Source organism: Hemiscyllium ocellatum, chromosome 5, assembly GCF_020745735.1.
Source record: "Hemiscyllium ocellatum isolate sHemOce1 chromosome 5, sHemOce1.pat.X.cur, whole genome shotgun sequence".
NCBI classification, from domain to species: Eukaryota; Metazoa; Chordata; class Chondrichthyes; order Orectolobiformes; family Hemiscylliidae; genus Hemiscyllium; species Hemiscyllium ocellatum.
Genome location: NC_083405.1, coordinates 54,927,251 through 54,940,248, shown reverse-complemented (window position 1 = coordinate 54,940,248; position 12,998 = coordinate 54,927,251). Strand labels below are relative to the sequence as shown.

Here is a 12,998-nt window from a genome sequence, read left to right as displayed (position 1 = left end):
CTGCAAGATTGTTTTGCCCCTCTAAATTTCAAGACCAGTGAGAAATAAAATAAGGTTCTTTACAGAATGGCAAAAGCTATGTGCAACATGATACACTTGGCAGGTTGCCTGTCTTAAGGAGTGCTTTCTCTGAAACTCAAGCCTTACCCAAAGTTGCAGAAGCAATTCAAATATTTTACACAGCTCAGATGGCTAAGTGCAGTTTTAAGTGTAAGTGATAATTTTTGTGTATTTTATAATTTTGAGAACCATTCTTGTTCTTTAATATGAAGTTGAATCTTTTTATTTATCACTCTAGAGTTTTCTTCCAAATAGAGACAATTGTATGTTCACTGCAGGAGATGAGGTCAAATCAGTAAATACCAGACCTGCTGGCTCCTTTTGTTCAGCTCAACACAGAGAGGCCTTTGTGAGCATAATTATCCTCCCATATTAGAAAAGTTTAGCTCCTTATTTGCTCCTGGAATTGTAATTAAAATTAAAATGGAATTATAATTTGAAAAATAATGTCCTTGATAATGGTCTGGTTTCTTACCTGACTCATCCTACAACCTGAGATTGTAGTTTTTCTTTATTGATTTAGTCGCTCAGATGCAATTCAAAATTAGTGAATTTACAGTTGCCAAAGTACTTGGAGGAAGACACTCAATGCAGATTTTTCCAGAGAATTTGTGCAAGGTGTACCTGAGCCAGGAGCTTCATGCCAACCAAATTTATCCCTTGGTAGTCACTGACTCGGAATTTTCTCAAGTAGATGGATCCTGATATTTGCATCAGATTGAAATTGAAGTTTCAGCCTTGTAAACAGCATTAGTAGAAATAAAAAATTGTTTGCATTGCATTCTCTGATACAGGCTTCTAAACTGAAGTAGTTGGTTAGTGGCAGTTAACAGTAATAACATTTAAGTTAAATCTGCCCTAATCATGCATTGATTGGAGATGGCTGAAGGAAAAGTACAGATTTTATATTTAAGTAGCAGATTCTTGTTTTATCAACCAATTTATTTAATATTAACTGGATTCTATCGTGCTGTTTAATTTTCACAATTTTATGTCTGTTTTTAAGAAACATTTTTATCAGTGTTGATCTTTACATTTGTTAAATATAAAATAGCAAGCTTGACAAGAGGAAAATTACCTCACTAGAAAAACCTTCTAATTCTTCTTTCACAAGTCTAGTTTCATTTGAAACCTGTATTTCTCAAAGTGGAAATTCCTTTTTAGTCCTTAATTTGTAATGTAGATAGCAAAATAAAAGAAAAATCGCTGTGATTGTCAGAATAAAATGCTGTCAGTAGGTTTTAAAAATTTGCATGAAATGTTTCTATGAAAATATAGAGTATTCATAGTAGGTTGGACTTTTCTTTCATTTGCTATCAGTGAAGTTGCTGATCTTTTATGAAAGATTAGGTTGCTACTGTAAGAGGATTTGTAACAGATCAGCCATCCTCACCAACTAAAAGATAACATTTTTCTTGAAAATGACATTTCTCAAAAGAATATTCCATGAAACTATTGTGGGCAACTTTTTTTTGTAATAAATTTCTGGACTGCTGAGGTTATATTGTAGTAGCAAAATACTACTGTATGCAACTAGGTGTGGTGGCATATTTTTTTAAAAAGGCAGGTTTGTTCTTTCGGTGGAACTTTCCCCAAAATTTGAAGTTACATTTTCAATTAATGGATTTTTGCAATGCTGTGCACTTATAATGTTTTCTGTTTTGTTTTCAGAATTCCAGCATTTTCGTTTTAGTTTTATTATTCTGTAATTAGCTTTTATTGTCTGATTTATTAAAATGTCCAATTTCAAACCAGTCTATTAACAAGTTAACATTGTTTTAAAGTGAAAGATGGTTTATAGCTTTATCTAATTGTGATATTATTTTAGTAATTGATGAAAATGTTTTCATACTTTAGAGTTATATTGGCCATTATTTAGCTAAGTTTTAGAACCTTGAGGGGAATGTATTTACTAAGGAAAATATTAATATTTTCAAGAATACTTATTTGCTGCATGAAAGACTAAAGAAATGTGTCACTTTGTCTCACTCAATGATTCCTAATGTTAGAATTTGAATTTTTGGGTTAAGTGATTTGTCTTTTAACCAAAGCTGTGAAATGTTAGGCAGCTGGTTGCTTTTTATGAGAACTGTTGCAAGTGTTACATATCACCTATCTGATAGCTCAACAACATTATTCCATATTGATCCATATGGATTTGGAATTCTCCATGTTAATTCTCTTTACCATGTACTGAGTAACTGCTCCCTGGAAGGGTTGTGATAAGGAGCTACAATGCACAGTAGTAGCTGTAGATTAGGAGCAAAATGTAACCAGGTCCCAGGGTCAGCGAGAGTCTCAATCTGAAGTTGAGTTAAGGTGTGATTAGGGTCTTGGGAAGAAGGGTCACTGGCAACCACCTTCGTTGTAATGGCAAATCTTTCAATTGTGTGCTGAGGATGAGAAATCTTTCCCAGGAGTATGCAAATAAAGTCAAGGCCTATGGAGACTGGTCTGGTTGCCACTGGTTCGATACCGGTGGCAATGGATAAAACCTTTAAGTGGGCGTTAATTTCCTACTTCAGGACCACAATTGGTGTCAGGACAAGTAGGCCATCTGCAATTCATCCTATCCTCATCTTAACCAGGGCAGAGATGGGAAGGTGATGTTTCCCCATCTAGGACCCTTCAGTCTGATTGAATGCTTCTCTGACTCCAAACCCACCTTGGGAACTGGCATTAAATTCCACCTCATGTCTGTCCACAAATTCTCAAAGCTGAAGTGTTCTTGCGTGAATGTCAGGTGAGGACCAGCTTGATTGCCATATCTCTCACAAGGTTTCCAGCATCTGCAGTCATTGTTTTTACCTATGTCTCTCACAAGGCAAAAAAAACCACAGATCAGTAGAATAAAAGATGTGTAATATAACTTGATGAGTAACTCTTACCTGGACTGAAACAGTGAAGACTGGTGATGGGATGCCACACATTGGGTCCCTCACCATATATGAGAAGTACATGGTGGAGTCAGCTGGAGAAGAGGGCAACTACTTACGTGGGGACACTGAGACCTCCATGGGTAACCAGCAACTGAGCTGCAGTGTGTTGTACTGCACTGTTCATTCACTAATGTTAGTGCTAACTCATCCTTGAGATTTTACCCCTTTTTTCACAACTAATTCCCTGTCTTGTTTTATGCAAGCATTGATTGGACCCAGCAAACAACAATGAAAAGGAACCTGCACTGGCTATACTCAGCTCTGCCTCAAGGGGAAGACCATAAGACATTGAGCAGAAATTAGGCCATTCAGCTCAACAAGTCTGCTCCGCTATTCAGTCATGGCTGATATGTTTCTCAACCCCAGTCTCCCACTTTCTCCCTGTAACTCTTGATCCTGAAAGCCACTGAACTCTCCAATGATGCACCGGCAAAGCTTTTACTTGTACCCTCCACAATTCAGAGACTTCCACCTAAATGGGTTCTCTATCTAGATTAGAATTGGGTGTGTAATCTGGTGAGTATATCACTGTTGCATCACTACTGCTGGTTAAAGGAACATCCCAGCACTGCTCAAGACTAGGCAATTATTCAGCCTAATGTAGAAGATGATCCCATGGTCTTGGCTATCAAACAACACAGAAACAGTCAGGAATAGGCAGTTTTGCCAGGGGCAATGAGTAAACTGGATTGAATATGGGAGAAGTCCATCAATGCTACCAGTTCCTTAGCTCTGGCACGCATGTATCTGGCTGCCTGCTTGGACCGGTCGGATCATGAGGTACTAGTCATTCATCTTTGCCAAAAATATTTAATTCAGTTTGGACTTTCCTCTTTCTTGAAATTAGATCGTGTAGTTAGTTAATGCAATAGTATGCAGCAATATTCAAGTAAAAATATTCCCTTTTCTTAGAGTTAAATGCAGATACTGCAGAATTATGTATCTTATGACTGGGGAAGGAATCTACAAGTTGGCTTGTGCTAAATGTTTTGTTCCTGGATTAAACAGATATATATAGATTAAGTAAGCGTTATCTCATGGCCTCATCTATGCGTGATTTGGATAACATAATTTTAGCAATAGACAATGTGGTACATAGATCATGTACTAATACTACAATTCATGTCATAAAGATAATACTATCTTACAAAAATAAAATGCAGCTGATGCTGTAAATTTGAAATAAAAAGTCAGTGCTGGAGATACTTATGAGTGCAGCAGCATTTGTGGAGAGTAAGAATTAGAATTTCACGATTCATCAGAATTTTCATCAGAATTAGTACTTACTATTTATCACATCGTTTTGTTTACTCATTGCTGATTCAATTTTTAAAACATTTCATTACAGATTTCTTTGGCAGCTAACATCAGAAGATCTTTCAAACATCTATTGATTACTAAATTGTGGTTTCTTTCTCTCACAGGGTGCAAAGGCTTGTTTTTTGCGCGATATTCCATTCTCTGCTATCTACTTTCCTTGTTATTCTCACTTAAAGACAGCCTTTGCAAATGACAATGGGCAGGTGCAGTCTGTAAATCTGCTGTTGGCAGGAGCTTTGGCTGGTGAGTACCCATTTTTTTTGCCTCTGCCTGTGCTGTAACTGCTGAATAGAAGTGTTAGTGCCATGTACATTCTGTGATAACCAGATAATTTTTCAAAGTCTATACTCAATTTAAGGTTCGTTATTCTGCTGTGCCACATTAGGTGGAGAAAGTTGTTGAATATTAATATTGTGACTACAGGAGCAGCTCTGAATCTGGGTTTTTAGCAATGACTGATTTACCACCTGACTCCCCAAAGCCTACCTACCATTTTCAGGATACTAGTCAGGAATGTGATGGAAATAATTTCCATTTCATGGATGAGTGCAGTTCCAACAACACTCAAGATGCTCACCACAATCCACGATAAAGGAGCCCACTTGATCAACTCTCCAACGATTCACTCACCCCCACGCCAAAATCGTATGATACACTGCTGCAACTTGCCAAGGTTTCTTCTGTAATCCTTCCCAAACCCACAGCTTCTACTACTTAGAAGAACACTAGTTGCAGATAAGTAGGAACTGTGTTATTTTCAAGTTCGTCTCCAAATCTCACACCATCTTGAGTTGGATATGCATCTTGAATCCTTCGCCATCGTTTGGTCAATGTTGTGGAACTCCACTCCCCACAGCACTGCGAGAATACCTTTTATACACAACCTGAACCTGTTGAAGAAAGTGGTTTAGCCTGAGGGTAATTTCGGATGAGCAATAAATGCCTTGCCAACTGCACCCACTTCCTATGAATGAATGAAGTATTATTGTAGTTTGATCTAAGACATTTGTGTGTCTACCTCGGCAATATTTGTTTGAGTCACAAACTAAATGGAGATTACAACAATCTTGATTCTGCCACAAAGCTTGCACTTATGCTTCATTCTTTCCTGTTGTATATCTTAATTATGTTTTGAGGCCTGCTAACTGAAAGGTTCACAGTGCAATTTCATAATGTCTTGTAAACCAAATTTTGAACTTTAGGCCTCTTTAACATTTAACCTAATTCTGTTAGTTAAGAAATTGGGTCCACTTCATTAGTTTGAGGTTCAGTTACAGAAGAAATTATAAGATTCATGATTTATATACCTCATGCACATGCCAATCTCCAGTACAACAAATTTTATTTTAACTGGTACCTTGTCAACTGGCTCTTGGTAAATCGACAAAAATTATATACCTCAAATACCACAATGTCCAAATATTTATGCTGTAAATATCTATACCTCTGCATTACATTTCTATTACTTACTGAGTTTTTACATTGATTTTAAGAGATGTGTTGATGTTTCCAAATCAAATTTTTTTTTAGGGATGATGATGTCGTAAGCTTTGCTTGGTCAGGGTTTACTACATACCTTTTAATTTTTTGGAGTATTTGATCAACTGGCACACTACTGGTCTCATAAATAACTTTAATAAAAAGTTTGCTGTACTAATGTTTCTCATAGAATCCTGACGGTGTGGAAACAGGCCTTTGGCCCAACAAGTCCACGCCAACCCTCCGAAAAGTATCCCACCCTAACCTATTACTCTACTTTTACCCTTGACTAATGCACCTACCCTACACATCCCTGAACGCTATTATGGACAATTTAGCGTGGCCAATTCACCAAACTTGAACATCTTTGGACTGTGGGAGGAATCCAGAGCACCCAGAGGAAATCCACGCTGACATGGGGAGAATGTGCAAACTCCACACAGACAGTCACCAGAGGCTGGAATCGAACCTGGGTCCAGAGTTGTGAGGCAGCAGTGTTATGTTTGTCTTATACTTAAATTTTAAGTTGAGATATTTTCTTTATTCCCCATCCCTGTATTATTAACAATTGCATATGAACGTGAATCGAGGAAGCTGAAAGGTGCTTCTTCTTGTACTACTTTATATATCAAGTCTCATGGTGATGTGTGCTGTAGTATGTTATTTTTCTAGTTTTTTTTGTTCTCACTGTAGAAGAGCACTTCAGTTTCATTGGAAGCAATTCAGTATTATTCCTGATTTGCTGCTGAATCACTAACTGCCTGTACAGATTTACACTCCAAAACTATTAATTTACACACTAAAGCAACTATACAGAAGAGAGAAGGTATATGTGTAGTGTTGCATGAAGCGTAAACCACAGGTCCAGGAAAATGGCCTGGACACATGAATTAAAATCTCACCATGGTAGCTGGTAGAATTTGAATTCAATTAGTCAATCTGGAATACAAAATCGAGTGCAAATAGTGGTGACCATAAAACCACCATTCTCCTGTCGTGTTTTAAAAAAAAATCTGGCTCACTGTCCTTGAGGAAACAAAATCTGTATTCTTTCGTGGTCTGGCCGAGTGACTTTATGACTAATCCCTACCACTCAATTCAATAGTAATTGGGGATTAATAATAAATGCTGGCCTTGCCAGAGATGTCTACACCCCAGGAAAGACTAAAAAAAACAAAATATTATAATGCATAATTAGGGAGCAATTAGACATCAATGAAGATTTCTCTGGCATTTACTCTGATGTTGGTGAAGGTTTGTATAGATCAGCAATGGTGGAACTGCATTGCAGGCTTATCTCAGTATTAACCAAAATAGCATGAAGAACCTACTGTCGATTGCTCCTATTCCAAATGTTGCCCATCAAGCCTGCTCTTCTTTTAATTAAGATTATGTCTTATCTGATGGAGGCTTTAATTCTAATTTCCTGCTTATCTCTGTAACCCTTGTCAATCAAAAATCTGTCTAGTTCAACTTTGTATATATGCATTAAACCACCTTGCACTGTAGAAGAAAATTCAAAAGACTAGCAACTCCCTGAGAGAAAAAATTCCTCCTTATCTCTATCTTAAGTAGAACAGTCGTTATTTTGAAACTATACGGTCCCCAGATGTATATTCTTCCATTCCTTCCAGTATCTACCCTATCAAGTTCCATCAGGTAGAATTTTAACAACAATATGACCTTTCAATTTACTAAACTACACTGAGTATAGTCTGGCCCGCTTAACCTTATTTCATATGAAAATCCTTTCATCCCAAATATCTCCTAAGTGAACTTCTAAAATCTGTTTTCACAGCCAATATATTCTTCCCGAAGTAAAGATATGAAAACGATACACGGTATTCCAAATGTGGTCTCACCAAAGTCCTATACAGTTGTAGGAATACTTTCCTGCTTTTATTCTCCATTTGCCTTGCCATAAAAGCCCATATTCCATTTACCTTCGTAATTTCTTGTACCTGCAAGCTAAACCTTTGTGGTGCATGTGCAAGAGCACCCAGATCATCTCTCTGTACTGTAACATTCTGTAGTCTGTATTTAAATAGCATTTTGTTTTTCTACTCTTTCTGTCAAAGTGGATAGCCTTTATTTTCTCACATTATATTCATATCCCAAATGTTTTTCCTGCCTATATCTCTTTGCATATTCCTTGTGGCCACTTCACTATTTGATTCCCTACTTGCCTCTGTATTGTCATCAAATTTAGCTACGAATTACTTAATTCCTTCTTTCAAGTCATTGATATAGATTGTAAATAGTACTAATCTGTGCAGCAATCTGTTAAATATGTATTTTTCCATCCTGAAAAATGATTATATTTTCCACGCTGACCTATAGGTAGCCAGTCCTGCATATGTGCAAATGTTCACCCCTAACATCCTGAATTCTTAACTTATGAAGGGATATTCTTAAGTTTGCTCCTTAACAGGTGTCTTTTGGAAATCTCTTGAATTCTCTCGTGGTAAGGGAGTGGGTCGGATGTAGGTGCTTCTCCAATTTAAACTTGTTGACAATTCTAGAAATTTTTAATAAGTTATTTCTGCATACTTCCAAACCAAAACTACTCCAATGGACTATGGTTTCACACGTTCTTTTATTTTTAAATGTTTGCTGTTTTCCTTATTAGGGATGCCAGCATCTTCTCTAGTAACACCTGCTGATGTTATCAAAACAAGATTACAGGTGGCTGCACGTGAAGGGCAAACTAAATATGATGGAGTGATAGACTGTTTTTGGAAAATCCAGCGACAAGAAGGCCCAGGTGCTTTCTGGAAAGGAGTTGCAGGTACAGAAATAGGAATCTATTTCTTTTTACGTGAAGTACTTTGATTTGACCCATGTATCCATTTTTGTTTGTTTTGCTCTCACAGCCCGTGTTTTCCGTTCCTCACCCCAGTTTGGTGTTACTTTGTGGACATATGAGATTTTGCATAAGTGGTTTGCTGTTGATTTTGGCACGTAAGTAACAGTGTTTCATTTTAAAAGATGTTCCAAAAGTCGTCTTGAATGCAACATTTGTTGTGCCATTGTACATATGGTAGCAGTTGCTTATCATGTACCCATATGCAACATGTGGTCCAAGGTTTGGGGAAGTGTGTTGCTGGAAAAGCGCAGCAGGTCAGGCAGCATCTAAGGAACAGGAAATTCGACGTTTCGGGCATAAGCCCTTCATCAGGAATGAGGAAAGTGTGTCCAGCAGGCTAAGATAAAAGGTAGGGAGGAGGGACTTGGGGGAGGGGTGATGGAGATGTGATAGGTGGAAGGAGGTCAAGGTGAGGGTGATAGGCCGGAGTGGGGTGGGGGCGGAGAGGTCAGGAAGAAGATTGCAGGTTAGGAGGGCGGTGCTGAGTTCGAGGGAATCGACTGAGACAAGGTGGGAGGAGGTGAAATGAAACTGGAGAAATCTGAGTTCATCCCTTGTGGTTGGAGGGTTCCCAGGCGGAAGATGAGGCGCTCGTCCTCCAACCGTCGTGTTGTTATGTTCTGGCGATGGAGGACTCCAAGGACCTGCATGTCCTCGGTGGAGTGGGAGGGGGAGTTAAAGTGTTGAGCCATTGGGTGGTTGGGTTGGTTGGTGCGGGCGTCCCAGAGGTGTTCCCTGAAGCGTTCCACAAGTAGGCGGCCCATCTCCCCAATATAGAGGAGGCCACATCGGGTGTAGCGGATGCAGTAGATGATGTGTGTGGAGGTGCAGGTGAATTTGTGGCGGATATGTAAGGATCCCTTGGTTGGGGGGGGGGGGGGGGGGGGTGTGGACCAACCCACCCTCCACTCCCGGCACCTTCCCCTGCAACCGCAAGAAATGCAAAATTTGCGCCCACACCTCCTCCCTTACCTCTCTCCAAGGCCCCAAGGGCTGTGACCATCTCCCCTCTGCCATGAGATTTTCTGGCCTACAATGCCACTGTAGTATGGAGCTTTTGCATTACTGTTTCTCAGAATCCACAGTTTATGTATTCACACCAAGGTTTGATTCATACTCAGTCGTGAATATAACTGCAACAGAAATTCCACACTGATATTTTTTGACAGTAACACGAGTTGACTGTGTTGTGGCATCTTAAAACAGGCATGAGAAAAATAAAATTTGCCTTGATTAAAACTACACAGTTGGATGGGAACATGGTGAGTGGTTTGCAGTCAGGGAGCAATCTTCCTTTGCACCTATAAATTATCTCCTTCCTGTTGGATCACCCTAATTGGTCATCTATTTGATTGAATGTGCAGACATATCAGAGGCAAGGGCGAGTGAATCAGTTTATGCTAATCTTAGATTCACCAAATTATTTACTCATTTACTCCTTTACATTTCCTTTATTACAACTGTGACTATTTTTCTAAAGTATTTAGTTAATTGTAAAGTACTTTGGGATGTCTAAAAGTCACAAAAAGCTCTACGAAAGTGCAAATTATTTGTTACAGTTTGGTACCTTAGCAAAGTAGAAATCTGTTATAACATTGTTGTGGGTGCCCAGAAAATGAAATCAGGAATGCATTAATAAATAAATACTTATATTGTACTATTTGTAATTAGCAAAGATTTAAATAAAGGTCTACCTTTTTTGGGAATCATGAGAACTCTGAGCTATAAGAAAATTCACATATTGAACCACAATATAATAGACTTACACTGTATTTGCAAAGTTTTTCCATGTTTGTGTCTAAAACAGTCACCACAATTCTGAAAAAAGGACCCTGAACTTCAGATTGCCTACCATTTCAAAACATCACTCTGTTCCCTGGCCAACATCCCTATCTCAAGCTTGCTGCAGTGCTCTAGCGAAGCTCAGTGCAAATTGGGGAACAACACCCCATTTTCAACTTGGGACCCTACAACCTGTCTTTACCCCAGCCCCCATATAGCAGGCCTTTTTATCATATACAACTCATTGTTAGCCACTAGCAGTTCTCATGAATAGCTATTCACCTTATTAGCGAGATCGTTTTTCACTCCTTTGTTTGTCCAACTGTTCTCCTTTCTCTTTGGGCTCTATTCCACCCATTGTTTACTCTTTACCCCTCCTCCACCCTATTTTCTGCACATAAACTGACATTTTCCGACTCACCATAAGTTCTGAGGAAGGGTCACTGGATCCAAAACGTTAATTCTGATTTCTCTCCGTAGATGCTGCCAGACCTACTGAGCTTTTCGAGCAATTTCTGTTTTTGTTTATTATAATGTTTCCTTACATCGTGACTCCTGAATTTATGCAGCCTTAAGTTTGAGACTCCACACATTGGCACAAAGCTGGTCTGTTTTTTTCTAAAAGCTTTTCCTCTTCTGAAGGATACTGTGTCCTTGTGTGTTTTTCAGAGGGGTCGCAAACATCTCCTGGTGCTGATCAGACTGGTTTGGTACAGAGGTTAAAGGGTATTAAGAGGACTTTTTGTTTGTATGTAAACAGATGAGACTTTAGGCCAAAGTGGTCATGTGTTAGAAGTGATGTGTGTGTATAATGAAAGGGGAATGGTCAGCTCTCTAGCTGAGCAATTCAATCCAAAAGTAGTTGGGAGTTCAACAGTGAGCTGTGTGGAAACTCTCTCTCCTGCCCTTCTAACTTCAACCTGTAAGCATCTGTTCCATTTTTTAAACTGTGTTTTAAGCAGGTTTGCTTATTGAGACTGTTGTGCATATTCTGAACAGCATAATTAAGTCTAGTTTGGATAGGTTCTGGAGGGGTTCCTTATTCTGTTCTTTGTGTTTCATTGTGTAATTTTGTAAATACATTTCTGTCTGTCTTAAAATCTAGTAGTCAACCTAGCTAGTTTACTCCGGGTAATTCTCACTGTATGCTTACCAAAACAAATTGCAAAGCTATGGTCTGGGTTGTCTGCTCAAGAATGTTTTGAGTGGTCTGACCTAGATCATAACTGACTGTGGCTCTTTGCAGGATTTTAAACAGTGAGTGGTAGGTGCTAGTGTCTTTATTTCGGGTGTTGGTTTGGTTGGGGAGACAAAACTTAGGATAGTAATGGCTCTTTCAGTCGCCAAAAGTTTTCTGGAAGTGGATGTGGTGACTTTGGAAGTTTTGCAGAAGGTGAATAAGACCAAGCTGCAGGAATTAGCAGAGAAACTGGATTTGGAACTGCCTGCTTCTGTGAGGAAAGGAGAGATAATTACTTAGCATTTAAACTTGCTGAAGAAACCATCAGAATCTATAGAGATGGCAAGAATTCATTTGCAAAAGAAGCAGCTTGAGTTAGAGGTGAGAGATAAGGAAAGGGCAGCGGAAATGAAACAGTTTAAGTTATGATGAAAAGCAGGAGAGGGAAAAGAGAGAGCAGCAGAACAGAGACAAAGAGAGTGTTTGAACTTCAGAAACTGACACTTAAAAAAGAAATTGAGCTTAAAAGGCTGGAAATAAAGGCTGAAGGTAACCTGAGTGAGAAAGTAGTGTGAACTCATGTGGAAGAACAGAGAGTTAAAACAGCAAGGTCAGCAGCTGAAGTGGCTGATGATGAAGAGCTAGTTCATAAAACACGGTTTGGCTTCCAGAATCAATTTCAGTCCATAAGCAATAGAAATTGAGGCAAAGAGAAATCCTCATGTGGAAAGGGAAAAGTAGATCTCAGTGAAATTCATAAGGATAACCTACCACAGGGTAAAAAGAAACACTTGAAGGGGACAAAGAAGTTAAAAAGCTCTGGTATTTTCATTGAAATAAAGTGGGCCACACAAAATTAGTGTTGGTAGGCTAGGAGAAAGCCAGATATAGGAAAACCGGACAAGTCTGGGAATTTTGTTGGAATGGTAACAGAAAGCACAGTGGAAGCTAGAAAGCTGCATCAGAGTGTACAAGATGATCAGAGGTTGGTTAAGGAGGAAGTGCCTGATGGCTTAAAAATATACATGCAAAGGTAAAGTTTATTCATATAGGCCAGGGGTAGCAGGTAAAGAGGTTACAATATTATGGGACACAGGATCCTCTCAGCCTGTGATGCTGAAAAGCTTTGTCAGGCTCATTAATCCGGGAGCGTAGAGGTGAGGCCTCATTTCTGTTGAAGAGCTTATGCCTGAAATGTCGATTCTCCTGATCCTTGGATGCTGCCTGACCTGCTGTGCTTTTCCAGCACCATACTCTCGACTCAGTCTGTAATGCTGAAGGATGAGGAGACATGTACCCCTGGGCGGACTATTGCCAAGAAAGATATTGGTAACAGGAATCCATGATGAGACAAAAACCGCTCATTATGTAA

General features: G+C 39.0%; 1 protein-coding gene across 1 annotated transcript in view; it reads left to right on the top strand.

Moving 5' to 3' along the window:
- The window catches only part of LOC132816192 (electrogenic aspartate/glutamate antiporter SLC25A13, mitochondrial), a 187,810-nt gene that overhangs the window by 156,817 nt on the left and 17,995 nt on the right, over positions 1–12,998 (top strand). The window contains exons 14-16 of the mRNA XM_060825688.1: positions 4,424–4,562; positions 8,428–8,586; positions 8,672–8,759. Coding sequence (XP_060681671.1) covers positions 4,424–4,562; positions 8,428–8,586; positions 8,672–8,759 — 386 coding nt within the window. The remainder of the gene's footprint in view (positions 1–4,423; positions 4,563–8,427; positions 8,587–8,671; positions 8,760–12,998) is intronic.